The 26,585-nt window shown below is 46.2% G+C and overlaps 1 protein-coding gene across 4 annotated transcripts in view; it reads right to left on the bottom strand.

The window, feature by feature from the left end:
- Positions 1-26,585, bottom strand: part of WDR59 (WD repeat domain 59) — an 83,903-nt gene that overhangs the window by 46,551 nt on the left and 10,767 nt on the right. For all 4 annotated transcript variants that reach the window (XR_012641539.1, XM_074968315.1, XM_074968313.1 and 1 more), the window contains exons 3-10: positions 23,838-23,973; positions 20,130-20,215; positions 18,669-18,749; positions 16,973-17,010; positions 3,065-3,153; positions 2,458-2,574; positions 2,030-2,107; positions 366-522 (exon numbers count right to left, since the gene is read on the bottom strand). Coding sequence is in view for 3 of the 4 variants with exons in the window: in XM_074968315.1 (XP_074824416.1) it covers positions 366-522; positions 2,030-2,107; positions 2,458-2,574; positions 3,065-3,153; positions 16,973-17,010; positions 18,669-18,749; positions 20,130-20,215; positions 23,838-23,973 (782 nt within the window). In the remaining variant the exon portion in view is untranslated. The remainder of the gene's footprint in view (positions 1-365; positions 523-2,029; positions 2,108-2,457; positions 2,575-3,064; positions 3,154-16,972; positions 17,011-18,668; positions 18,750-20,129; positions 20,216-23,837; positions 23,974-26,585) is intronic.

The following is a 26,585-nucleotide window of genomic DNA, read 5'->3' as shown; positions in this document are numbered from 1 at the left end:
TCACTCAGTTTTGAATTTTTTCCTTCGCTTTATGCAAGAATCTTATTGTTGTACAATTTATTCTGAAAAATCCATTTAAAAACAGACGGATGGGATAGTGGGAAATGAAAGAGTCACTGTTGATACACTCTGCACTCGTTCGATTGGCTCTGTTAGCCTAGGAATAGTTTGCGTGGCCTCATGCAATGGGACACGTTCCAATAAACTACGCTCTGTGGGGATTGCAAAGCAGATAGAGGCTAGTTCAAGTCGTGGCAAGAGCAGAAAGGCAATTGCTTGAGTACGGCAGCCGCAAGGCAGACTCCAGCTGCTGCCGTGCACCAACGGCAGCTGCATGAGAACAGCAGTCACGGTCCTGTGCCCACCTTCTTTCTGCTTTCTCCACTGGAACTCCAGCACCACATCATCATGTCCCACGAAGGTGTGAACTGGCGTGTTCAGGTCAAAAGTGTTCCAAAGGAGGAGGCTGTTCTCTCGCCGCAGCTGGGGAACCATCACGGTCACCAGCCCGTTGCTGAAAGGCTAGGGGAGAGAAGCACACCCAGAGAGGCGCTGCTCAGCTGTACAACAGTTAGCCTGACAGCTCTCACTCCCCCATACTGCCTTGATCGTACTTTCCAACATCTTCCCATTCACACTGGCACTAGGGCACATCCTGGCACTGCCACCAGCTGACTTCAGGGAGGACTGTAGGGGCTCAGGAGCCAATCCTACAAGGAGGAGCTTTCAAAGGGGATTACCATGCAAGAGGACTCAACATGCCCTGAAAGGAGAGGGGTGCACTGTGCTCGAAAGAGGCATTCACCACAGCTCATTTAAAACCAGCCATTTCCTTCTGCTTCTTACTAACCCCACCTAGCACCAGCGATTTTAGCACTCCCTCTTCACCCACCATTCCTGCTGCTCTTTGTACAGGCTGAGCCAAACAGCAATCAATCTAGACGGGTGAGTGTTGTTCTTTGGGTCTCACGCACTAGCAATTGTTTGGGGTCCTGACCCTGAAATGGAACACTAAACTACAAGTATGTATTGTGCATACACACCAGGCGTGGTACAGGGCCGGAGGGAGGGAGGGAGGAAGGGGTGATGAAAGGCTCATTCTGGTGTCTGGGGAAGATGGTGAGTACAACCTAATGCTGAATGGCTAGGTGTCAAAGGCTATGTGCAAAAACCCCTCTGCGGGTCTCAGAGCCCGGGTCAACTGACGTGGGTTTGCGCTGCTGGGCTAACAGCGGCAGCGTAAACATTCCTGCTCAGGCTGGAGTCCAGACTCCAAGACCTCCTCCCTCGCTGGGTCTGAGCCTGGGCTCCAGCCCAAGTGGGAACTTCTATGCAGCTATGTTTAGCCCCCCACCGTGAGCCCGAGTCAGTTGACCTGGGCTCTGTGACTCACTACCGTGATTTTTATGTTTTGAATGTAGATATAGCCAAAGCTGAGGAACAACTTGTGCTTTAAATGCCTTGGACCTCACACCACAAAGACAGCAAGTTAGTGCATTCTTAGCTACACAAAAACCGTGGCGGCCCATTAAAATACATGGGCATGGTTAAAAAGCCCTCACAGAAGAGATTCAAGAGATAAAATCTCTGAGCAGAGACTGTGAAAGAGGCATGGCTAGGCTGCTACACTGCCGCTCTTAGTGCGTTGTCTCCACCGGTGCAATGTAAGTCAGCGACAGAGCGGACAGAGGGTATAAGGAACTGCTGAACCAAAGCTGCAGGGCCTTCTTTAGGACTTAGACACCAGCTGCAAGCCCCATGTATGTGAGTCTCTGTTACAGTCCTCTGGGAAAGATCCAAGTTTCACATTATTAGGCACCCCCTCCCATGAGCCTGGTTCTCACGGAACATGCTCTCTCACTCGTACTGATCAGTGCTGTAACTGAGGTTTTTAAGTCAGATTAATAAAAGCCAGTAGCAAAAACAGTGCTAATGATTCCCAGGGAGGAATGCCTCACTAGGTAATTTCCCTTGGCCATCCCAGGCTCTAGCAAGGCAATGGGGCAGAGGGACCGGTGTTCACACTCACCGTGTATCTCGCCTTCCAGACTGGAACCTGGCAGGGGAGGATATTGAGATATTTCCGAGGCTGACGGTAATCCCAGAACTTCAACAGAACAGAAAACAAGCCAGTGAGCTTCGCTCTCGGGGGCGGGGGGGGATATTTCTGTGTAAGACATGTGCCGGACATGCGACAAGTGCTCCACAGTGTCGTTAGAGACATCCTTGCACTAATGGAGCTGAATTGGCCCCAAGGGGGGGCTATCAGCCTCAGACACAGTGACTCGGGGTGACAGGTGTGCACTGACCGACACAAGACTTGCTGTAGAGGGTGATGTCTAATACCAGATCTAGTTCCCCTGAAGTCAATGGACAGATGCCCAGTGATTTCAGTGGGAGCTGGGTCAGGCCCTTAGGATGGCACTGGTACATTCCCTCAGAGCCCTGGGCACTTACCCTGACAGAGTTGTCCTGGCTGGAAGTGGCCAGGATGTACTCGTTGTCCGGATGCCAGTCCAGGCCATGGATTTTAGAGAGATGCGCTGCCAAGTACTCCACTGCAGTGCTGGGTTTCTGCAATCAGAGGCATTTTAGTTCTCACCATGCTGGTTCTTAGCAGCAAGAAATCTGGCCCGATCCTGCCAGGTAAAGGAGGCGCTTCTCCACCTTCACACTCAGTAGACGTCACCAGCCAGAGAGAAAGATAAACAATGGCTTGTAGGCTAGAGAAAAGTTACTGCGAAGTACAGTGGTAAAGTTCCATAGGAGTTAAATACAACAGTGCGCTGGGTAAGGGGGCACTTTATATTTGATGCAACTAGTATCCATCAAGAAGCCAAAAGCAAGGTGCTAAGGGGTATGTTTTCAGAGAGAGGGAGGCCAATGATACAGCTCTCCTTCAATCTCAGATTCCACTGGCACCGCGCTTATCTCAAACTGATCGTTCAGAGGGGTGGGAAAAGGAAGGAAGGAAGGAAGGAAGAAGCAGTGTAGGACTGGCATGGCGCCTTGATCCCACATGTGGGAACATGCAGAGGCTACTCAAAGACTAACAGGAGCTCACCCGCTTGTCCCAGATACGGACATCCCCATCGTGGCTGGTTGCTAAACAGCTGGCGTTTTTCTTGTTCCATTTGACCTGGGAGGCTCCAGCTGCAGAAGGAGCAGAGCAGAAAAAGGTCAGCGAACAGCATCTACAAATAGCTTAAAAGTGAGGTGGGCCAATGAGACATGAAGCAGATGCAAAATGTAGGGCGGCCCCACAGCATTTCAGACCACTTGTGTTCTGCACAGGACATACAATTAAGAGGAAAGACATCCCAGGAGCAAGTGTGAAAGACCGTGGTGAAACATTTCATGGGAACGCAGCAGCAAAGTTAAAGAGCAGCTGTCCTTCAGAAAGAGGCTAACCCCAGTTTTGGGGGGCTTCATGCATGTCTCTCAAGGAGCTCAGATCCAATGTGGTCCATTTACAAGTCAAAAGATGTTTTTCTGAACCTCCAGCCATTTTCAGCTCATCACAGGGAGCAACTGCCTCTGTGGAGGAGCTACAAGCTCTGCATCTCTCACCACTTTAGCACCAACCCTCTCCCTCTGTCTGCTCCCTGGTGCCCTGTGATTAACTCAGCCCCCTTACTCTCACATGCACCAGTAATGCACTATAGAGACTTTAACACTACTCACCTATCACTAACATCCAGGACTTTAATCTTGCTGAGGTTGGAGTGAAGGCTGAGCATTGGCATGTGACTGAGGCGCTAGATGTGTGCGCTGCAAGTGGCTCATTGTTGGAAGTGAAGGGGAGTTCATCATGGAGGTGGGGAATTCAAGGGTATTTGGGTGTCAGGAGACGAGCTAAGGTTGTGGGGGATGTTTGTGTTGGCCTATCTAGAGAACTCTTGGATTGTTAGAGACTGACAGGAAATGCACTTCAGAAGCCTTAACTCTAAAATTTGTGGGATCCTCAGAGACGCCAAGGTTCAAGAAAAGTTTTGGGACTCTACCGTCTCTAAGGTAAGGGCAGGTCAGAGACAATGCATTTTGCTAAGGGATAGGGACAACCGATGCAGTGTACGGATCTATGTTTCTCAGCTCCATCAGTACTTAGGAACTCAGTCAGCTGCAAAGCCTGCTGCTCAGCAAATGTTCACAGACACAGAGGATGTGTCGGATCTAGGAAGAAAGCTATTGCAGCAGACACACACAGCTCTGCTGTGTCAGGGCTCTGGCATACAAAGCCTATGGTTGATGGATGAAAATGGTTTGCTCGCCTCAAATCATAAGAGACATAAAAAATAACGGTCAAACAAGATGGTAACTAGACTAAGGGGCAGATCTTTCCTTCTGCAGCCCACCTCCCTGTCTCCACATATAAACATATGGCTCTCTTGAGATCTGGCCAAAGATAGGGGACCACCACTTAAGCAGACTTTTTTTTTAGAACATAAGAACGGCCATACTGGGTCAGACCAATGGTCCATCTAGTCCAATACCCTGTCTTCTGACAGTGGCCAGTGCCAGATACTTCAGAGGGAATGAGCAGAAGGACAATTATCAAGTGATGCATTCCCTGTTGTCCAGTCCCAGCACCTGGCAGTCAGAGGCTTATGGACATCCAGAGCCTGTCTAACAGCCATTGATAGACCTATCCTCCACAAACTCATCTACTTCTTTTTAGAATTTACTTATACTTTTGACCTTCACAACATCCCCTGGCAACAAGTTCCACAGATTGACTATGTGTTGTCTGGAGAAGTACTTCTTGTTTGTTTTAAACCTGCTGCCTATTCATTTCATTAGGTGAACCCTGGCTCTTGTGTGATGAGAAGGGGAAAATGACACATCCCTGCTCATGCTCTCCCCACCCGTCATAGTTTGATAGACCTCGACCCTCTCCCCCCCGTAGTCGCCTCTTCTCCAAGATGAACAGTCCCAGGCTTTCTAACCTCGCCTCATGTGGAAGCTGTTCCATCCCCCCCACCATGTGTGTTGCCCTTTTCTGTATCTTTTCCAATTCTAATCTATCTTTTTTCAGATGGGGCAACCAGAACTGTACACATATTCAAGGTGTGTGTGTACTATGGCTTTATATAGTGGCATTTTTTAAAGATGTAGTGCCCATCTTTACAGAAGGGAAGGAGGAGGATCCTGGGAACTACGGGCCAGTCAGCCTCACTTCAGTCCCTGGAAAAATCATGGAGCAGGTCCTCAAGGAATCAATTCTGAAGCACTTAGAGGAGAGGAAAGTGATCAGGAACAGTCAGCATGGATTCGCCAAGGGCAAGTCATGCCTGACTAATCTAATTGCCTTCTATGGCGAAATAACTGGCTCTGTGGATGAGGGGAAAGCAGTGGACATGTTGTTCCTTGACTTTAGCAAAGCTTTTGACATGGTCTCCCATAGTATTCTTGCCAGCAAGTTCAAGAAGTATGGGCTGGATGAATGGACTATAAGGTGGATAGAAAGCTAGCTAGATAGGCGGGCTCAACGGGTAGTGATCAATGGCTCCATGTCTAGTTGGCAGCCGGTATCAAGTGGAGCGCCCCAAGGGTCGATCCTCGGGCCAGTTTTGTTCAATATCTTCATAAATGATCTGGAGGAGGGTGTGGATTGCACCCTCAGCAAGTTTGCAGATGACACTAAAGTGGGAGGAGAGGTAGATACGCTGGAGGGCAGGGATAGGATACAGAGGGCCTAGACAAACTAGAGGATTGGGCCAAAAGAAATCTGATGAGGTTCAACAAGGACAAGTGCAGAGTCCTGCACTTAGGACGGAAGAATCCCATGCACCGCTCCAGACTAGGGACCGAATGGCTTGGCAGCAGTTCTGCAGAAAAGGACCTAGGGGTTACAGTGGACGAGAAGCTGGATATGAGTCACCAGTGTGCCCTTGTTGCCAAGAAGGCCAATGGCATTTTGGGATGTATAAGCAGGGGCACTGCCAGCAGATCGAGGGACGTGATCGTTTCCCTCTATTCGATATTGGTGAGGCCTCATCTGGAGTATTGTGTCCAGTTTTGGGTCCCACACTACAAGAAGGATGTGGAAAAATTGGAAAGAGTCCAGCGGAGGGCAACAAAAATGATGAGGGGACTGGAACACATGAGTTATGAGGAGAGGCTGAGGGAACTGGGATTGTTTAGTCTACGGAAGGGAAGAATGAGGGGGGATTTGATAGCTGCTTTCAATTACCTGAAAGGGGGTTCCAAAGAGGATGGACCTAGACTGTTCTCAGTGGTAGCGGATGACAGAACAAGGAGTAATGGTCTCAAGTTGCAGTGGGGGAGGTTTAGGTTGGATATTAGGAAAAACTTTTTCACTAGGAGGGTGGTGAAACACTGGAATGCATTACCTAGGGAGGTGGTGGAATCTCCTTCCTTAGATATTTTTAAGGTCAGGCTTGACAAAGCCCTGGCTGGGATGATTTAGTTGGGGATTGGTCCTGCTTTGAGCAGGGGGTTGGACTAGATGACCTCCTGAGGTCCCTTCCAACCCTGATATTCTATGATTATGATATTTTCCATCTTATTATTTATCCCTTTCCTAATGGTTCCTAACATTCCGTTCGCTTTTTTGGCTGCCGCTGCACAGTGAGTGGCTGTTTCAGAGAACTATCCACAATGACGCCAAGATCTCTTTCCTGAGTGGGAACAGCTCATTCAGACCCTATCATTTTGTATGTATAGCTGGGATTATGTTTTCCAACGTGCCTCACTTTGCACAATCTCCCTTCTGCTTCCCAGTTTCTAATAGAAAAATAATGAGCTTGCGTTGACATGGAAGGTTCAGATGTTACGGGAGTTATATAAAGCTACCTGAGGTTCTCTTCTCTCTGCTTTAGTTTGAAACTCCTTTCAAAAGGATTCAAAAACAACCCGTCAAACTTCTGCCATCCAGCTCCCAAACAAAGACGTAAAACAAGAGGCTGCTGCGGGTCAAGAGGTCCTCTGCATTTCTGTAGCATTGCGAATTCATGGCCTGTGAGTAAGGCTGCTGCTGGTACAGACCCTAAAGGGCTGTTAACAAGGCAGATTCTCTCTCTCTCATACACAAGGAGATTAGTGAGGCAGAAGAAACAGCAACCCATAAGGACCCTTTCACGTTGGCTCATCTGTGCTCTATCTTCCTCCGTCTCCATTCTAATGTTCTCCATGTGCAGTAACTCATTCACAGAACCTATTAGGTCTTCCCTTAAAGATGATGGGTGGAGATTTACACTGTTGGGGTCTCTGACAAGAGCCTGTCCAGCAAAGGGAGTGTTAGCCGATCACCTTGACGAGAGCGTCACTTGTAACCCAAAGGAGGATACCTGTGGCATCCTTTCAGATCCCCTGCTGGTTTAAGGTGCTGCAGGGAAGCATGATATTGCATGGTAATGTACCCAGCCCAGAACCCCTCTCTCAGTAACTGGACGGAGGGTGGGAAGTCAGCAGCACCTAAACCAGAGTGGATCCAGACTGCTGGCATTTCACATTAAAAAGGTTGCTGAGCAGTTTTTAAACAGAGATGCTGTGTGTGGGGGGGGGGCGGGGGGCACCAATTGCTGCAAAGGCGCACATGGATTGGACAGAGACATCTCTTAGAGGAGAGTCTATTGAGAGGGATTCTCTAGGTTTTAGTCAGGAGAAGAGGATGGAAGAGGATAAAGTATGGGCTAGATCAGATGAGAAACATTCACAAAGAATCTGACACATCAGAGAAGGGCAGACAAACAGTGACAAGTTTTTAAAGTGCTTGTACACAAATGCTAGAAGTCTAAATAATAAGATGGGTGAATTAGAGTGCCTCGTGTTAAAGGAGGATATTGATATAATAAGAAAAGGAGGACTTGTGGCACCTTAGAGACTAACCAATTTATTTGAGCATAAGCTTTCGTGAGCTACAGCTCACTTCATCGGATGCAGCTCATGAAAGCGTATGCTCAAATAAATTTGTTAGTCTCTAAGGTGCCACAAGTCCTCCTGTTCTTTTTGTGGCTACAGACTAACACGGCTGCTACTCTGAAAATTGATATAATAGACATCACAGAAACCTGGTGGAGTGAGAACAAGCAATGGGACACAATCATTCCAGGGTAAAAAATATATCGGAAGGACAGAACAGGTTGTGCAGGGGGGTGGGGGTGCACTCTATGTGAAAGAAAATGTAGAATCAAATGAAATAAAAATCTTAAATGAATCCACATGTTCCACAGAATCTCTATGGATAGTAATTCCAGACTCTAATAAGAATATAACAGTAGGGATCTATTATCGACCACCTGACCAGGACAGTGATAGTGATGATGAAATGCTAAGGGAGATTAGAGAGGCTATCAAAATAAAAAACTCAATAATAGTGGGGGATTTCAATTACTCCCATATTGACTGGGTACATGTCACCTCAGGACGAAATGCAGAGACAAAATTTCTTGACTCTTTAAATGACTGCTTCTTGGAGCAGTTGGTACAGGAACTCACAAGGGGAGAGGCAACTCTCGATCTAGTCCTGAGTGGCGCGCAGGATCTGATCCAAGAGGTAACTATAAGAGGACCGCTTGGAAATAGCGACCATAATATAATGACATTTAACATTCCTGTGGTGGGAAGAACACCTCAACAGCCCAACACTGTGGCATTTAATTTCAGAAAGGGGAACTGTGCAAAAATGAGAAGGTTAGTTAAACAGAAATTAAAAGGTACAGTGACTAGAGTAAAAAGAAAAGGAGTACTTGTGGCACCTTAGAGACTAACAAATTTATTTGAGCACAAGCTTTCATGGGCTACAGCCCACTTCATCGGATGCATAGAATGGAACATACAGTAAGATATATATATATTTCATACACACAAATACAGGTAAGTTGGAAGTTACCATACAAACTGTGAGAGGCTAATTAGTTAAGATGAGCTATTATCAGCAGGAGAAAAAAAACTTCTGTAGTGATAATCAAGATGGCCCATTTAGACAGATGACAAGAAGGTGTGAGGATACTTAACTTAATGAAATAGATTCAATATGTGTAATGACCCAGCCACTCCCAGTCTCTATTTAAAGCCAAGTTAATGGTATCTAGTTTGCATATTAATTCAAGCTCAGCGGTTTCTCGTTGGACTCTGTTTCTGAAGCTTTTCTGTTGCAAAATTGCCACCCTTAAATATTTTACTGAGTGGCCAGAGAGGTTGAAGTGTTCTCCTACCGATTTTTGAATGTTATGATTCCTGATGTCAGATTTGTGTCCATTTATTCTTTTGCGTAGAGACTGTCCAGTTTGGCCAATGTTCATGGCAGAGGGACATTGCTGGCACATGATGGCATATATCACACTGGTACATGTGCAGGTGAATGAGCCCCAATGGCGTGGCTAATGTGATTAGGTCCTATGATGGTGTCACTTGAATAAATGTGGACAGAGTTGGCATCGGGCTTTGTTGCAAGGATAGGTTCTTGGGTTAGTGTTTTTGTTGTGTGGTTGCTGGTGAGTATTTGCTTCAGGTTGTGGGGCTGTCTGTAAGCGAGGACTGGTCTGTTTCCCAAGATCTGTGAGAGTGAGGGATCATTTTTCAGGATAGGTTGTAAATCTTTGATGATGCGCTGGAGAGGTTTTAGTTGGGGGCTGAAGGTGACGGCTAGTGGCATTCTGTTATTTTCTTTGTTGGGCCTGTCCTGTAGTAGGTGACTTCTGGGTACTCTTCTGGCTCTGTCAATCTGTTTTTTCACTTCAGCAGCTGGATATTGTAGTTTTAAGAATGCTTGATAGAGATCTTGTAGGTGTTTGTCTCTGTCTGAGGGATTGGAGCAAATGCAGTTGTATCTTAGAGTTTGGCTGTAGACAATGAATCATGTGGTGTGTCCTGGATGGAAGCTGGAGGCATGTAGGTAAGTATAGAGGTCAGTAGGTTTCCCATATAGGGTGGTGTTTATGTGACCATCGCTTATTAGCACAGTAGTGTCCAGGAAATGGACTGCTTGTGTGGATTGGTCGAGGCTGAGGTTGATGGTTGAGGCTGAGGGGATGGAAATTGTTGAAATCATGGTGGAATTCCTCAAGGGCTTCTTTTCCGTGGGTCCAGATGATGAAGATGTCATCAATGTAGCGCAAGTAGAGTAGGGGCATTAGGGGACGAGAACCAAGGAAGCGGTGTTCTAAGCAAGCCATAAAAATGTTGGCATACTGTGGGGCCATGCGGGTACCCATAGCAGTGCCGCTGATTTGAAGGTATACATTGTCCCCAAATGTGAAATAGTTGTGGGTGAGGACAAAGTCACAAAGTTCAGCCACCAGGTTTGCTGTGACATTATCGGGGATACTGTTCCCGATAGCTTGTAGTCCATCTTTGTGTGGAATGTTGGTGTAGAGGCCTTCTACATCGATAGTGGGCAGGATGGTGTTTTCAGGAAGATCACCGATGGATTTTAGTTTCCTCAGGAAGTCAGTGGTGTCTTGAAGATAGCTGGGAGCGTAGGGCCTGAGGAGAGAGTCCACATAGCCAGACAATCCTGCTGTCAGGGTGCCAATGCCTGAGATGATGGGGCGTCCAGGATTTCTAGGTTTATGGATCTTGGGTAGCAGAAAGAATACCCCTAGTCGGGGCTCTAGGCATTTGTCTGCACAGATCTGTTCCTGCGCTTTTTCAGGGAGTTTCTTGAGCAGATGGTATAGTTTCTTTTGGTAATCCTCAGTGGGATCAGAGGATAATGGCCTGTAGAATATGGACTTAGAGAGCTGCCTAGCAGCCTCTTGTTCATATTCCAACTTATTCCTGATGACGACAGCGCTAGAGTGAAATCCCTGCAATCTGCATGGACACTTTTCAAAGACACCATAATAGAGGCCCAACTTAAATGTATACCCCAAATTAAAAAACACAGTAGAAGAACTAAAAAAGAGCCACCGTGGCTTAACAACCATGTCAAAGAAGCAGTGAGAGATAAAAAGGCATCTTTTAAAAAGTGGAAGTCAAATCCTAGTGAAGTAAATAGAAAGAAACATACACACTGCCAAATTAAATGTAAAAATATAATAAGAAAAGCCAAAAAGGAGTTTGAAGAACAGCTAGCCAAAAACTCAAAAGGTAGTAACAAAATGTTTTTTAAATACATCAGAAGCAGGAAACCTGCTAAACAACCAGTGGGGCCCCTGGACGATCGAGATACAAAAGGAGCACTTAAAGACGATAAAGTCATCGCAGAGAAACTAAATGAATTCTTTGATTCAGTCTTCACAGCTGAGGATGTTAGGGAGATTCCCAAACCTGAGCCGTCTTTTGTAGGTGACAAATCTGAGGAATTGTCACAGATTGAAGTGTCACTAGAGGAGTTTTTGGAATTAATTGAGAATCTTAACAGTAACAAGTCACCGGGACCAGATGGCATTCACCCAAGAGTTCTGAAAGAACTCAAATGTGAAATTGCGGAACTATTAACTATAGTCTGTAACCTGTCCTTTACATCAGGGATAGTGCTTGGGGTGTGCTATAGACCGCCGGGAACTAAGTTGGATATGGATAGAGCCCTTTTTAATGTTTTTAATAAAGTAAATACTAATGGAAACTGTGTGATCATGGGAGACTAACTTCCCAGATATAGACTGGAGGACGAGTGCTAGTAATAACAATAGGGCTCAGATTTTCCTAGATGCGATAGCTGATGGATTCCTTCATCAAGTAGTTGCTGAACTGACTAGAGGGGATGCCATTTTAGATTTGGTTTTGGTGAGTAGTGAGGACCTCATAGAAGAAATGGTTGTAGGGGATAATCTTGGCTCAAGTGATCATGAGCTAATTCAGTTCAAACTGAACGGGAGGATTAACAAAAATAAATCTGCAACTAGGGTTTTTGATTTCAAAAGGGCTGACTTTCAAAAATTAAGGAAATTAGTTAGGGAAGTGGATTGGACTGAAGAATTTATGGATCTAAAGGTAGAGGAGGCCTGGGATTATTTTAAATCAAAGCTGCAGAAGCTATCGGAAGCCTGCATCCCAAGAAAGGGGAAAAAATTCATAGGCAGGAGTTGTAGACCAAGCTGGATGAGCAAGCATCTCAGAGAGGTGATTAAGAAAAGCAGAAAGCATACAGGGAGTGGAAGAAGGGAGGGAACAGCAAGGAAAGCTACCTTATTGAGGTCAGAACATGTAGGGATAAAGTGAGACAGGCTAAAAGTCAAGTAGAGTTGGACCTTGCAAAGGGAATTAAAACCAATCGTAAAAGGTTCTATAGCCATATATATAAGAAGAAAACAAAGAAAGAAGACATGGGACCGCTAAACACTGAGGATGGAGTGGAGGTCAAGGATAATCTAGGCATGGCCCAAATAGCTAAACAAATACTTTGGCTCAGTCTTTAATAAGACTAAAGAGGATATTAGGGATAATGGTAGCATGACAAATGGGAATGAGGATATGGAGGTAAATATTACCGTATCTGAGGTAGAAGAGAAACTCAAACAGCTTAATGGGACTAAATCAGGGGGCCCAGATAATCTTCATCCAAGAATATTAAAGGAATTGGCACATGAAATTGCAAGCCCATTAGCAAGAATTTTAATGAATCTGTAAACTCAGGGGTTGTACCGTATGATTGGAGAATTGCTAACATAGTTCCTATTTTTAAGAAAGGGGAAAAAAGTGATCCAGGTAACTATAGGCCTGTTAGTTTGACATTTGTAGCATGCAAGGTCTCGGAAAAAATTTTGAAGGAGAAGGTAGTTAAGGACATTGAAGTCAATGGTAAATGGGACAAAATACAACATGGTTTTACAAAAGGTAGATCGTGCCAAACCAACCTGATCTCCTTCTTTGAGAAAGTAACAGATTTTTTAGACAAAGGAAACGCAGTGGATCTAATTTACCTAGATTTCAGTAAGGCGTTTGATACCGTGCCACATGGGGAATTATTAGTTAAATTGGATAAAATGGGGATCAATAGGAAAATTGAAAGGTGGATAAGGAATTGGTTAAAGGGGAGACTACAACGAGTCCTACTGAAAGGTGAACTGTCAGGATGGAGGGAGGTTACCAGTGGAGTTCCTCAAGGATCGGTTTTGGGACCCATCTTTTTATTATTGACCTCAGCACAAAAAGCGGGAATGTGCTAATAAAGTTTGCGGATGATACAAAGCTGGGAGGTATTGCCAATTTAGAGAAGGACAGGGATATCCTACAGGAGGATCTGGATGACCTTGTAAACTGGAGTAATAGTAATAGGATGAAATTTAATAGTGAGAAGTGTAAGGTCATGCATTTAGGGATTAATAACAAGAATTTTAGTTATAAGCTAGGGATGCATCAATTAGAAGTAATGGAGGAGGAGAAGGACCTTGGAGTATTGGTTGATCATAGGATGACTATGAACCACCACTGTGATAGGGCCGTGAAAAAAGCTAATGCAGTCTTGGGATGCATCAGGAGAGGTATTTCCAGTAGGGATAAGGAGGTTTTAGTACCGTTATACAAGGCCCTGGTGAGACCTCACCTGGAATACTGTGTGCAGTTCTGGTCTCCCATGTTTAAGAAGCATGAATTCAAACTGGAACAGGTACAGAGAAGGGCTACTAGGATGATCCGAGGAATGGAAAACTTGTCTTATGAAAGGAGACTCAAGGAGCTTAGCTTGTTTAGCCTAACTAAAAGAAGGTTGAGGGGAGATATGATTGCTCTGTATAAATATATCAGAGGAATAAATACTGGAGAGGGAGAGGAATTATTTAAGCTCAGTACCAATGGACACAAGAACAAATGGATATAAACTGGCCACCAGGAAATTTAGACTAGAAATTAGACGAAGGTTTCTAACCATCAGAGGAGTGAAGTTTTGGAACAGCCTTCCAAGGGAAGCAGTGGGGGCAAAAGATTTATCTGGCTTTAAGATTAAACTCGATAAGTTTATGGAGGAGATGGTATGATGGGATAACATGGTTTTGGTAATTAAATATTCATGGTAAATAGGCCCAATGGCCTGTGATGGTCTATTAGATGGGGTGGGATCTGAGTTACCCAGGAAAGAATTTTTCTGTTGTATCTGACTGATGAATCTTGCCCATATGCTCAGGGTTTAGCTGATTGCCATATTTGGGGTCGGGAAGGAATTTTCCTCCAGGGCAGATTGGAAGAGGCCCTGGAGGTTTTTCTCCTTCCTCTGTAGCATGGGGTACGGGTCACTTGCTGGAGGATTCTCTGCTCCTTGAAGTCTTTAAACTACGATTTGAGGACTTCAATAGCACAGATATAGGTGTGAGGTTTTTTGCAGGAGTGGTGGGTGAAATTCTGTGGCTTGCGTTGTGCAGGAGTTCGGACTAGATGATCATAATGGTCCCTTCTGACCTAAATATCTATGAATCAGCTACCGTACCGAATGACTTGAAGATAGCGAATGTAACGCCAATATTTAAGAAGGGCTCTAGAGGCGATCCTGGCAATTACAGACCGGTAAGTCTAACGTCAGTACTGGGCAAATTAGCTGAAACAATAGTAAAGAATAAAATAGTCAGAGACATAGAAGAACATAAATTGCTGCGCAAAAGTCAACATGGTTTCTGTAAAGGGAGATCATGTCTTACTAATCTATTAGAGTTCTTTGAGGGGGTCAACAAACATGTGGACAAGGGGGATTCAGTGAACACAGTGTACTTCGATTTCCAGAAAGCCTTTGACAAGGTCCCTCACCAAAGGCTCTTAAGTAAATTAAGTTGTCATGGGATAAGAGGGAAGATCCTTTCATGGATTGAGAACTGGTTAAAAGACAGGGAACAAAAGGTAGGAATAAATGGTAAATTTTCAGAATGGAGAGGGGTAATGAGTAGTGTTCCCCAAGGGTCAGTCCTAGGACCAATCCTATTCAACTTATTCATAAATGATCTGGAGAAAAGGGTAAACAGTGAGGTGGCATAGTTTGCAGATGATACTAAACTGCTCAAGATAGTCAAGACCAAAGCAGACTGTGAAGAACTTCAAAAAAATCTCACCAAACTAAGTGATCGGGCAACAAAATGGCAAAGGAAATTTACTGTGAATAAATATAAAGTAATGCACATTGGAAAAAATAACCCCAATTATACATACAATATGTTGGGGGCTAATTTAGCTACAACTAATCAGGAGAAAGATCTTGGAGTCATCGTGGATAGTTCTCTGAAGATGTCCACACAGTGTGCAGCGGCAGTCAAAAAAGCAAATGGGATATTAGGAATCATTAAAAAAGGGAGAGAGAATAAGAAAGAATATCTTATTGCTCTTATATAAACCCATGGTATGCCCACATCTTGAATACTGCATACAGATGTGGTCCCCTCATCTCAAAAAAGATATACTGGCATCAGAAAAGGTTCAGAAAAGGGCAACTAAAAGGATTAGGGGTTTGGAACGGGTCCCATATGAGGAGAGATTAAAGAGGCTAGGACTTTTCAGCTTGGAAAAGAGGAGACTGGGGGGGCTATGATAGAGGTCTATAAAATCATGAGTGGTGTGGAGAAAGTGAATAAGGAAAAGTTATTTACTTGTTCCCATAATATAAGAACTAGGGGCCACCAAATGAAACTGCAAGTTTAAAACAAATAAAAGGAAGTTCTTCTTCACTCAGTGCATAGTCAACCTGTGGAACTCCTTGCCTGAGGAGGTTGTGAAGGCTAGGACTATAACAGGGTTTAAAAAAGAACTGGATAAATTCATGGAGGTTAAGTCCATTAATGGCTATTAGCCAGGATGGGTAAGGAATGGTGTCCCTAACCTGTTTGTCAGGGAGTGGAGATAGATGGCAGGAGCGAGATCACTAGATCGTTACCTGTTAGGTTCACTCCCTCTGGGGCACCTGGCATTGGCCACTGTCGGTAGACAGGATACTGGGCTGGATGGACCTTTGGTCTGACCCAGTATGGCCATTCTTATGTTCTTATAACACCCCTAGGATACATTTTAGTTTCTCAACTGGTTCAGTCAAGTATAATAGGACATAGAAAAATTGTGTTAGGGAACAGAGACATGGTTTAGAGAGAACAGACACGTGCAGCAGGGTGATGAGGAAAGAACAAGGCTCCATACATCTGAATCACAGAGATACCACACAGCTTAGCACCTCACTTTCAGAGCAGCTGTCCTAGCACCACCACAGGGTCCTGTACCCAAGAGCTTTCCAACCATTCATTCAGCCTCCCAAGCCCACCTGGAGGGGAGTAGGTATTATGGGGAGGAGGTGACTGGGATAAAGTCAGTGGCAGAGGCGGGACTAGAACTCAGCTCTCGTGCTTTAGCTCCTCCCCTTTTGTCATAGTCAGTCATTGATACGAGACACAGAGTCCCTAGCAAGCCTGTCAGCATGAGACATACATGTATATGGAGCTCTCAGCACAGGAACAAATGAGCACAGCACCATAGCGCCTCCTGCATATGGAGTAGGTATGTGCTTGAGGCATAATCAGAGCCAAGATGAGAGAGGGCCCAGACCCCTCCATCTTATCACCCTCACCCTCTCTGTGCTTTCAACCACTCTGCATAGCTCATTTACCTGCTAAAGCCAGTCCTCCTTCATTCCAAGCAGTCAGCTCTGCAACGCCCTCCCCTGCCCCCAGCTGGCTGGCACGCCACTTCCCCACTGCACCCCAGGCACTCCTTCAGGCTGACTCACAGCTGCCCAATGCATGCAGGCCAACCAGCCAGCCTCCTGCCCACTCACTCAACACTTCTCCGCCCCCCCAACTGCTGTGACTCTTGGCCCTAGTGGTTATTTTGGCACTGGAAAATGGCAGCGTGCAACCCAAGGAGGCCTCTCCTCTTCATACACCTCAATTCTGCTCTAAACAGCATCTCTGAAAAGAGCCTTTGGACCTCCAAGGAACAGCCACTGCCCAGGCTGCTGCTGTGTGGGACAGTCACCTGTGCTAGTGTTTTCATGCCTGGGTCTGAATGCAGAAGAAAACCAGAGAGAGCAGGGAGGGTGGAATAGCAGAGGCATATGACAATGCAGGCAGAGGTTATGCCTATAACAGGAACTAGTACTTACCAACTGCAGAGAGCGAGACTGTAGGTTTCCTGGTGTCCCTGAAACACAACATTACCAGTATAAGTCCCTCATCTCTCCTCAGCTGGGGACAACCCCTTCTCCCCTGGGAGGTCCTTTCTAATGGAAAATTGAACTTATTACTGGCTCCTGGATCTTATTTATCTCTGAGGGGTTGTTTTCTTTTTAAAACCAGGAGGCAGATGTGACACAAACTTGTCTGTGCTCAAACAAGTCTAATGGAAGGGGGCACCAGCCAGAGAAGAATCACGATTTTAGCCTGTGCTTTAACATGTAAAGCATTAAGATTAAATATAATACTTAGTCCTGCCTTGAATGCAAGAGACTGGACTACATGACCTCTCAAGGTCCCTTCCAGTTCTATGATTCTAAGACTGTAGGCAGAACTGGGGGCTTTTTAGCAGAGTCTTTGTGATAGGGTAGGGGGGAGAGAAACTATGTTCCCTCTGGCGTGTGGCTATTGTGGGAGGCAAAGGGACAGCTACTGCCATTCTTGTGTGTTCCCGGTGGACGTTACAACACAACATTTCCAAAGAAGATTCAGCAGTATATGAAGAAGCTACAGTAAAATTAGACAACCTGCCAATCAGTTTATCAAAGCCTTTGATGATCCCAATTCACAGCAAATGGAATCACAGCCCCAGAGTAAAGACAACTCATCTGTCTCCAGGCTATAATAAAATTAGGAGGAATTAATAAAGTTGGGCGGTCCCGATGGGCCAGATGCTGAGCTGGTGTAAGTAAATGCAGCACTGTGACAACTCACAGCAGCGGACACTCCGACCTTAGGACTTTAACATAAGAACAGCCATACTGGGTCAGACCAAAGGTCCATCCAGCCCAGTATCCTGTCTACCGACAGTGGCCAATGCCAGGTGCCCCAGAGGGAGTGAATCTAACATGTAATGATCTAGTGATCTCTCTCCTGCCATCCACCTCCACCTTCTGACAAACACAGGCTAGGGACACCATTCCTTACCCATCCTGGCTAATAGCCATTAATGGACTTAACCTCCATGAATTTATCCAGTTCTCTTTTAAACCCTGTGATAGTCCTAGCCTTCACAACCTCCTCAGGCAAGGAGTTCCACAGGTTGACTGTGTGTTGAGTGAAGAAGAACTTCCCTTTATTTGTTTTAAACCTGCTGCTCATTAATTTCATTTGGTGGCCCCTAGTTTTTATATTATGGGAACAAGTATAACTCACTTTAACTCACTCTTAGGTGGAACTGGTCAAGAAATTCTTCACTCTAATTAAATACTTCAAATAAAAACAAATTAAAAAAAATTTAAGAAGTTTTCTTTGCAATTATTCAGGCTGTTGAAAAACTGAAGGTTTTTGACAAAAATGGAGTTTTTTCTTTCCCCCCCAAAGGAAAAAAAGGCAGTTTTCTATTAAAAAAAGTTTTGATGGAAAGATTTTTGGGGCAAAAATCCATCAGTGCCTCTTCCTGTTCAGTGTGGGACCATGACATAACTTTATAGAACAGCACAACTGTGCAGATTCTGAACCTGCTTGAAGGACTGGGAGCTGTTGAGACTAAGGGAAATTGGTTCTGGCTTCTGCAAGCACAGCTGAAAGAGTACGAGAGCACTTTTCCCTCCAAGCTGCCAGTCACCAAAAAAGAGAAGCCCCGTAATCTTCCCATAGCGTAAGAGTGGAGGATCTTGCTCTTACTTGATATCCCAAACGTAGATGTACGTATCAACAGAACTGGTAACCAGCAGATCTGGCTCAAACACCGCCCAGTCTAAATCACTGCAAATGCAAAACCAAAGGAGAACACAATTGTCAGTTGCACACATAACACACTGTTGGCATTCTCTTCTCGGCAGTTCATAAAGCAACTCTCCACAACTTTCCGTAACAAACCCATGGCATTTACATTGAGATTTCCTAAAGACTTCATGAATAAAAGCAGGACCTACCTTATTTCTTTAAGTAAATGATCCTCGCCACACTCTGCCTTATAGCTACTACTTCTGCCCACCGCCCCACAAAGAGAGGGTTTCAGAGTGGTAGCCGTGTTAGTCTGAATCAGCAAAAACAATGAGGAGTACTTGTGGCACTTTAGAGACTAACAAATTTATCAGGGCATAAACTTCTGTGGGCTAAAACCCACTTCATCAGATGCATGGAGTTGAAAAGGTGTTACTCACACCTTCTTGTCAACGGTTTGAAATGAGCCATCCTGATTACCACTATAAAAGGGATGTTTCCTCATGTTGATAATAACCCACTTTAATTGAATTGTCTCGTTAGAACTGACCCCCCACTTGGTAAGGCAACTCCCATCTTTTAATGTACTGTTATATAGATCTTCCTACTGTATTTTCCACTCCATGCATCTGATGAAGTGGGTTTTAGCCCACGAAAGCTTATACCCAAATAAATTTGTTAGTCTCTAAGGTGCCACAAGTCCTCCTCGTTGTTTTTACAAAGAGAGGGGATATTTTAGCAGCAAACCCCAGATTGCCAGGCATTTCTCAGCCCCAGCCCTCCATTCTGCGAGGCACATCACAGCTGTACATGCAACACAAACACAGCCCTCAACCAGAGAGGGCTGGCAACTGTCCGAAGGGCTGCAATTAGTCTTCACAATCCAAATGCAAGGGAGAAATGCTTTCTTTACCCCATCCCCAACACAGAATGAAAGCATTAGTCCTGTGACAATCCCAGGCCCACCCGCTGGCATGCATCAGACTCCAGAGCTTCCCCGTGTACTAGTGCAATGTGCAACAACTTAGCCATTAAGGACAGCCTGTGCCCTACTTCCCTGTATCTGGCGTCAGTCTGAGTCGCAGGTGGGATTCAGTTTAATAGCCCCCGGCTGTCTGTTTCCCTGATGGCGGCTGCTGTTCTTTAGGAGAACTGCCATGGGAAAATGTAATGACACCGAAGTCACCAGACACTAACTTGAACCAGATGTGCATGCTGCAGCCATGGAATGGTGGTCTCTTTAAATCAGAGATCTTCTCCAAGTGGCAGCATGGGCTAAGAAAGTGGGTAAAAATAGTCTGAATTTCTCCAAGCAAAAGGGTTGTGATGACTATGCTTCAGTGTACACCAGCTATGAAGCCAGCCCTGTGATTTTCCTCACAGTACCTCAAAGCAGTGCTGGATTCCTCATTCTCATACCTGATCACACGTGTGTGCCCTTGCAGTGACGTGCCAACTTCCCCATTACCATCTTTCCATTTATACAGGTCAACTCGCTGGTTGCTCTGAAATTAAATGGATGAAATGAGGTGGTGGAAGGCCCACAGAGCAGTACAGGGCTCCGGATCTGTCAGGTTCGAGGTCCCTGCGATTGGAACAGTATCAGTTACTGGCGAGTCAAACCCTTTATGGCAGAGGCTTCACTCAGACTGGGAGGGGAACGAAGATGAACCCATGCCTGATTGGCAGATAAAGCTTTTGAAACTCTCTTCAAAGCCTAAATCTTGCTTCAATTCACTCAAAATTAGAGGTGAATAGGAATGTAACAAAATCCGAAGGTCATATGTTTCCCTAAGTGTCCTACTCTGGACCCAGAGTGTGGTGTTCGAACTACCGGCAGCCATGAGTCAGCCTGCAGGAACTCCTTTGCATTCTATACAGATTTACCCTGGAGTTTTAAATGACAGGTGGGTAGAGGTCCCCCAACACCCATCCATGCCACTGCCAAACAGGAAGGAGTGACTGCTACAATGTATCTCCCTGGAACTGTTACTTAGATTGGAAGCTCTCTGGGGAAGGGACTGTCTTTTTGTTTTGTGTTTGTACAGTTCCTAGCACAACAGGGTCTTGGTCCATGGCTAGGGCTCTGAGGCACTACTGTAATACACCTAATAAATAATAGTGTGGTTCCAAGACTCATTCTTGTTACAGCAGAGTGACCGCTTCGCTAGAGTTAAGACCAGTTTTCTGTTTAAAGCTTGATTCTAAGTTCTCTAGAATCAGATTGCCTTGAAATTCAGTGTGCCTCATGGGGCTGTGGGGTTTTGTTAGTGAGCCAAAATTTGGCCCCATTTGGCCAAGGGGTTCCCAAGATAAAGCTCCTGGAAAAAAACAGCTTTTCTTAAAGCTGACAGATTCTGGCAACCTCCCTTTTACTCGCAGACAGAGATAAAACCAGGGCTCAGCTCATCACACCACAGCACCCAGAGCTCTTTTGGGGGAAATCAAATTAAATGCTATTTCAAAAAGGGCTCATTGCAAGCCTCCCGCGCTTATTCTTGCGCCTAACCAATTACACTGAGCATGTACAGACAAAGAAGTTAACAGGATTATTAGCTTCAATGTTTCCCACCAGCTGGATAGTGCAAGTGGATAAGCAACAGTCCACTGAACATGACCTAAGCTCAACTCTGCCCGATTTTCAGAAGTTTGAGCTTCGCTGAACCTGACATTCTGGAAGGGAACGAGGTATTACTGAGAACATTAACTCTGCATTAACAAAGCTTTTGCCATTTAATTATCTGCATTATCCCCTTGTTTTAACAGTACAGACATCTGATGGAAACAATAAATAGTGCAGAGTACAGGTAGTTTACATTTATGCAGCACTATTCATTCCAAAGCTCGGTATTTACAGATGGATAACACACTTCCCCATCACTGAAACGCAACCCTCCAGCTCTGTGATGGAATGTGGCACCTGTTTAACAGTGACAGTAATTCTATACGTGGGCTTAGAACAGGGAGACTCCCACAGCCTTTTGAAAGCGTCGGGGGATTTGGGGGAGGTGGAATACCAGTCTGCAGTGGAATTTGGCCAGGGCACCACGGTTACCACCTCATCTCTTTGTAGGATGTGTCAGCAGGTGTCTCAGGACCTCAGTGGCACATGTCAGCTGGAAGGTGGCATCTTTGGCAGCACAGCTCCTGGTTCCAGAGAGCGACAGCTGCACACTGCGAGAGCTTCCCAACAACCACTCCTCAGGGCACGTATGAGCAATGGCTTCAGAGGGGTATGTTCACCCCTCTTGAAGGAATGTTTGTGACTATCCTGAAGGCGGGGGAATAACAGCGTCCCAGGAACAGAAGGGCATGAACTTTCCCAGGCCAGACTCTAGTCAGAGCCAGGCACAAGGAGAGAACGTGTGTGGGGATTCCTTTGGGAAGAAGCCAAAAAATAAGAACTCCTCCTCCAGCAACCCTGGGATGGACTTCCTCTCTGCCTGCATTGACTGCAGTCATTTACAGCACACAAAAGAAACGTGAATGACTCCCAAGTCAGAGTGATGGTGTTTCACACCCCCTGCGCACAGCCATAAAGGGCCACCCAAGGTGCAGTTCACTCGAGAGGGCTATCTCCAAAGAGTCCTGAAAACCAAAGACGACTTCAGAAGTGTCAATAGAACACTGCACAGACTTCAAGGAGAAGGATTCTAGCATTCCTGCCTCCAAATTAGATAGGGTAAGTTTTAGCCCGTGGAAAGCCCTCTTCCAGACTGCCACCGGAACATCAGCCAACAACAACAAGGGAGAAAAGGAAGGTCCTCTGGCCTGGAGATGGGGATGCCGCCACTTGATCCCTAATGCGAACTCCTTCCCTGACCTGCTTCAGCAATGAGGATACCTATAAACCTATTACCAAGACAATGAAACGCAATGGAATTAGTTTGTAGGCAGGCTTGGTGCAAACTACAGCTTATTATGGGGGAGCAAAAGGATGCTCTTTGCATCTCAAGGACACTGGGTTAGAACTTTAGCACTGCTCTTCTGAAGGCAAGGATGCCTGGAGGGACCCCCTGGTTCACTGGGAGTTAGCAAAGCTCACACTGCTTAGCTACAGCATTCCTAGGAAGTTGGCTTGCTGCTGGAACCAGCATTGCGAGGACAATGCATTCTTTTTTCAGCCTGCATTTGAAAAGAAGCCTCTTACTTGGCTTGCAACTAACATTGCTTTTGGGCTGCCAGGTATTATTGCTTGTGATCATCACAGGCTGTAAATATCAAAAAGCAGTAGTGAAGGGCACCTTTTTGTAAGCTATTTAGGAAGAGCCAGCTGCCTGAAGGCATGGATAAGATGCCTGTCATTTGTCTCATGGGTCAGAGCAACCAACGTAGGATGATTCCTCAGTGTCTCCTTTTTTTATTTTAAAACCACCTTAACTTTCAGTGTGACAGTCACTTCAGGACAAAACTCAGTCCTTTGCCCATTTGCAAACCCCAACTCTTTTTTTTGCCCTCCTGTGTTTGTTACGGAGATAAGCCAATATTGATCGGCTTTATTTACAGACTGGGTCAAGAACCACATCCCATCAGCAATGCCAAGAACAAAATAGTACAGAGCAAGAAATTTAACACACTTGTAAGTCATGTAACAAAATGGAGGGGTTAAAAAAATGCAGAGCCCACCATTCCCTATTGGATAATGATAATTTGTGGGCCTGATCTATTTGAGAAGATTCTTTAGAAAAGACAAATAAGAGACATCTAGAATCATCATCCACTGACCAGTAACTAAGAACTACCACCTTGCCAGCAATAAACCAAACATAAGACCTGATCTTGCAATCTGATTTGCACACATGTGCATATATATGCTACTCTTGTGCCTGCACAGAGCCCTGTCAGGGGTGCTGGAACAGAAAGGGTCTGGGGGCATGGCCCCATCACTTTTAAGAGTGGGAGGGCTCTGCCCTCCCATTTTTTACTGGCATAAAGGTGAGTGATGAGGGTGGGGCCTAAGCAGAAGGGGCCTCAGGGGTTGGGCCACAATTCAGGAGCCGGTGACCTCTCCACTTCTGCTGCTCCCGAGCCCCACTAGCCTAGTAGAAGCAAAAGTTCCACCTGTGTGGATCCAACTGCAGGACTAGGGCATTCATGGAGATGTAAGTGTTTAAAAAGTGAGCTCACCGAAGCTGCAAAGTAGTGTGCATAGCTGTCATGTGGATTCCATTGCACTGCCCCAATGTCCCATTTGCTCTGACGGGAGATCTTGCGGTGACCTTCGGTTGGCACATCCAGGTTAACTAGGTAGAGGAAACGGCGGCTGCAAGGTACATACACACAAAGAGCCTGCATTATCACGGCTGGCCTGAAACCAAGCTGTATTAACAATCTGCCTATCATGCCAAAAAAAAAAAAAAAAAAAAAAAAAAGAGAAGCATTTGATAAGGCACAAATAAAAGTTACTCCTGCAAACACTGAATTCCCTCAATCCCCTTTTGGTAAGTGTGTGAAGTCAAAAGTGTAGAAAGGATCAGACTGGAGACACTGATAAGTTAGAGAGGATCCAAAGAGAGACAGAAAAGATAAGAGGATATCAGGACTGTTAAAGTTACTTCTACAAAAGGCTGGTGCTGGAATGTCCTGAATTACTTATTACTGATCACACAAAGGTCAGATGTACGGTAAGCAGGCAGCTGTTCTGGGCGCTCTGACAGCACTGCCAAGAGGAGGAACAGGAAGACAGCTGGGTTTCCTTTGCAAACCAAGCCTTTTAAAATCATCACAGGCTACATTCTCAGAAGTGTCAGGCGTGTGGGAGACAGGCATATGCATGGTTTTCACAGGGTGCTGAGCATGCTGGTGGACAGAGACATGGGAATGGGCTCAGCTGTGGGCGTGGCGCACACAGCAGATTTTCAAAAATGCAGGGCTGCCCCCTAAGCCGTTATAAATGCAGGCAAGCTAGCTGTGTTACTGGCATGAGCAAATCAAAACGTGCAAGTGGGAGTGGTATCCAGCTAGACCAGGGGTGGGCAAACTTTTTGGCCCGAGGGCCACATCGGGGTCAGAAACGGTATGGAGGACCGGGAAGGGAAGGCTGTGGCCCGCAAACAGCCTGGTCCCCGCCCCCATCCGCCCCCTGACTGCCCTCCTCAGAACCCCCGACCCATCTAACCCCACCTGCTCCTCGTCCCCTGACTGCCCCCTCCCAGGACCCCCGGCCCTAACCACCCCCCGGGACCCCCCTATCCAACCCCCCCATTCCCTTTCCCCTGACTGCCCCCCCCGACCCCTATCCACACCCCCACCCCCTGACAGGTCCCCCAGGACCCCACCCCCTATCCAATCCCCCTTCTCCCTGCCCCCAGACTGCCCTGACCCCTATCCATAACCCTGACCCCCGACAGACCCCCCTGGGACTCCCACGCCCTATCCAGCCCCCCCATTCCCTGACCGCCCCCCTGAGAACCTCCACCCCATCCAACTGCCCCCTACTTCCTGTCCCCTGACTGCCCCCCGGAACCCCCTGCCCCTTATCCAACCCCCGCCCCCTCCTTATCATGCCGCTCAGAGCAGCAGCAGTTCGCAGCCCCGCCGCACTCCGAGAGGGAACAGCAGGGGAAGAGCCAGGGGCTAGCCTCCCAGGCCAAGAGTGCAAGGGCAGGGCAGGACGGTCCCGCGGGCCACATAGTTTGCCCACCTCTGAGTTAGACCTACACTGACCGCCGGGCCTGCTGTTCCTGTTCAAATCAGACACTGCTGGGGACAAAGCGGCACTGAGGGATGTGACGACAAGGAGGAAACAGGCAGGCTTGGGGGTGGGGTGGGGTGATGGGTATCCACAGACTTTGTCTTTTTGCTTTAAAGACAGAGAGACAGGAGCAGTAGAGGGAGGAACAACCATTGAGCACAACTGTGGAGTCAGCCAGATAGCTGCAGCCACATCTTTCATTTTGAAAAGAACATGCTAATGGCTGGTAATGTGCCATTAGCATATGGCAATGAGTTACTAGCTGAAAGTAATGTGACAGGTGGGAGCAAAACACATGCAGCCCAAGCAGTTTAAACACCAGCCACTCAGGAGGCTTCAGAGTCATAGTGCTAAAGGGAGCAGGTGCCTTGAAAGCCAAATATCTATGGCACCTGCTACCATGCCAATCTAGAGGGTTTCTTTCAACAACCAGAACTGCAGGACCATACATGCATTCTGCAGGGTTATGCCCTCACATATCACTGGAGGACCATGATGGTAGCTGCTCCCCATCCTTGTCCTGACCTCCTCTGGGTCTGGTATAACCTGACTAGTCCCTCCATATCTTGGCGATGGTGCTCCAGTGCGTAAGCACAGGGGTTTGCACTTTTCAAATAGGTAATTCATTTGTTGGAGGCCTGACTTTGTGGTGCACACTCAGGGGAAAGTCAGAGACCAAGGGGTGCTCAGCCTAGGTCCTAATTTATAAGAGAGCCACTTCTACTCTTCTCTCATGTTTCCTTGCAGGATCCAGAGGCAGAGAAGGCAAGGGCCAATGTACAGAGGGGTCAGGTGCTCTCAGACCACTGCCTCCAGTTCCTAACGCATACCTTGCCACACAAGGAAGTGATACACCAGGGTCTATACAAAAGGAAATGAGGGGTAAGGAGTGGGGTGGGGGAGCTGGGCTTTGGAAAACCACGGTAAGATAAACTGGGGCATTAATTTAGCTGACCATACTGCATGGATTCACCTGGCAGGGATATTGACAGCAAAATACAGGATCTCCCACCCACTTGCATAATTTAAGAGCTTATTAATTCAGTTATGATTCTAAAGAAAACCATCAGTGATCTGTACTTCAAACAGAATTCCAGATGGCCATACTAGTTAAGTGACACTCCAAAGACTCCACTGGTGTCATCAGGAAAGCATCCACTGCAGAAACAGTAACAGTGTTT

The sequence above is a fragment of the Natator depressus genome, chromosome 12, assembly GCF_965152275.1.
Source record: "Natator depressus isolate rNatDep1 chromosome 12, rNatDep2.hap1, whole genome shotgun sequence".
NCBI classification, from domain to species: domain Eukaryota; kingdom Metazoa; phylum Chordata; order Testudines; family Cheloniidae; genus Natator; species Natator depressus.
The sequence above is the reverse complement of the archived record's forward strand: the minus strand, read 5'-3'. Positions and strand labels throughout refer to the sequence as shown.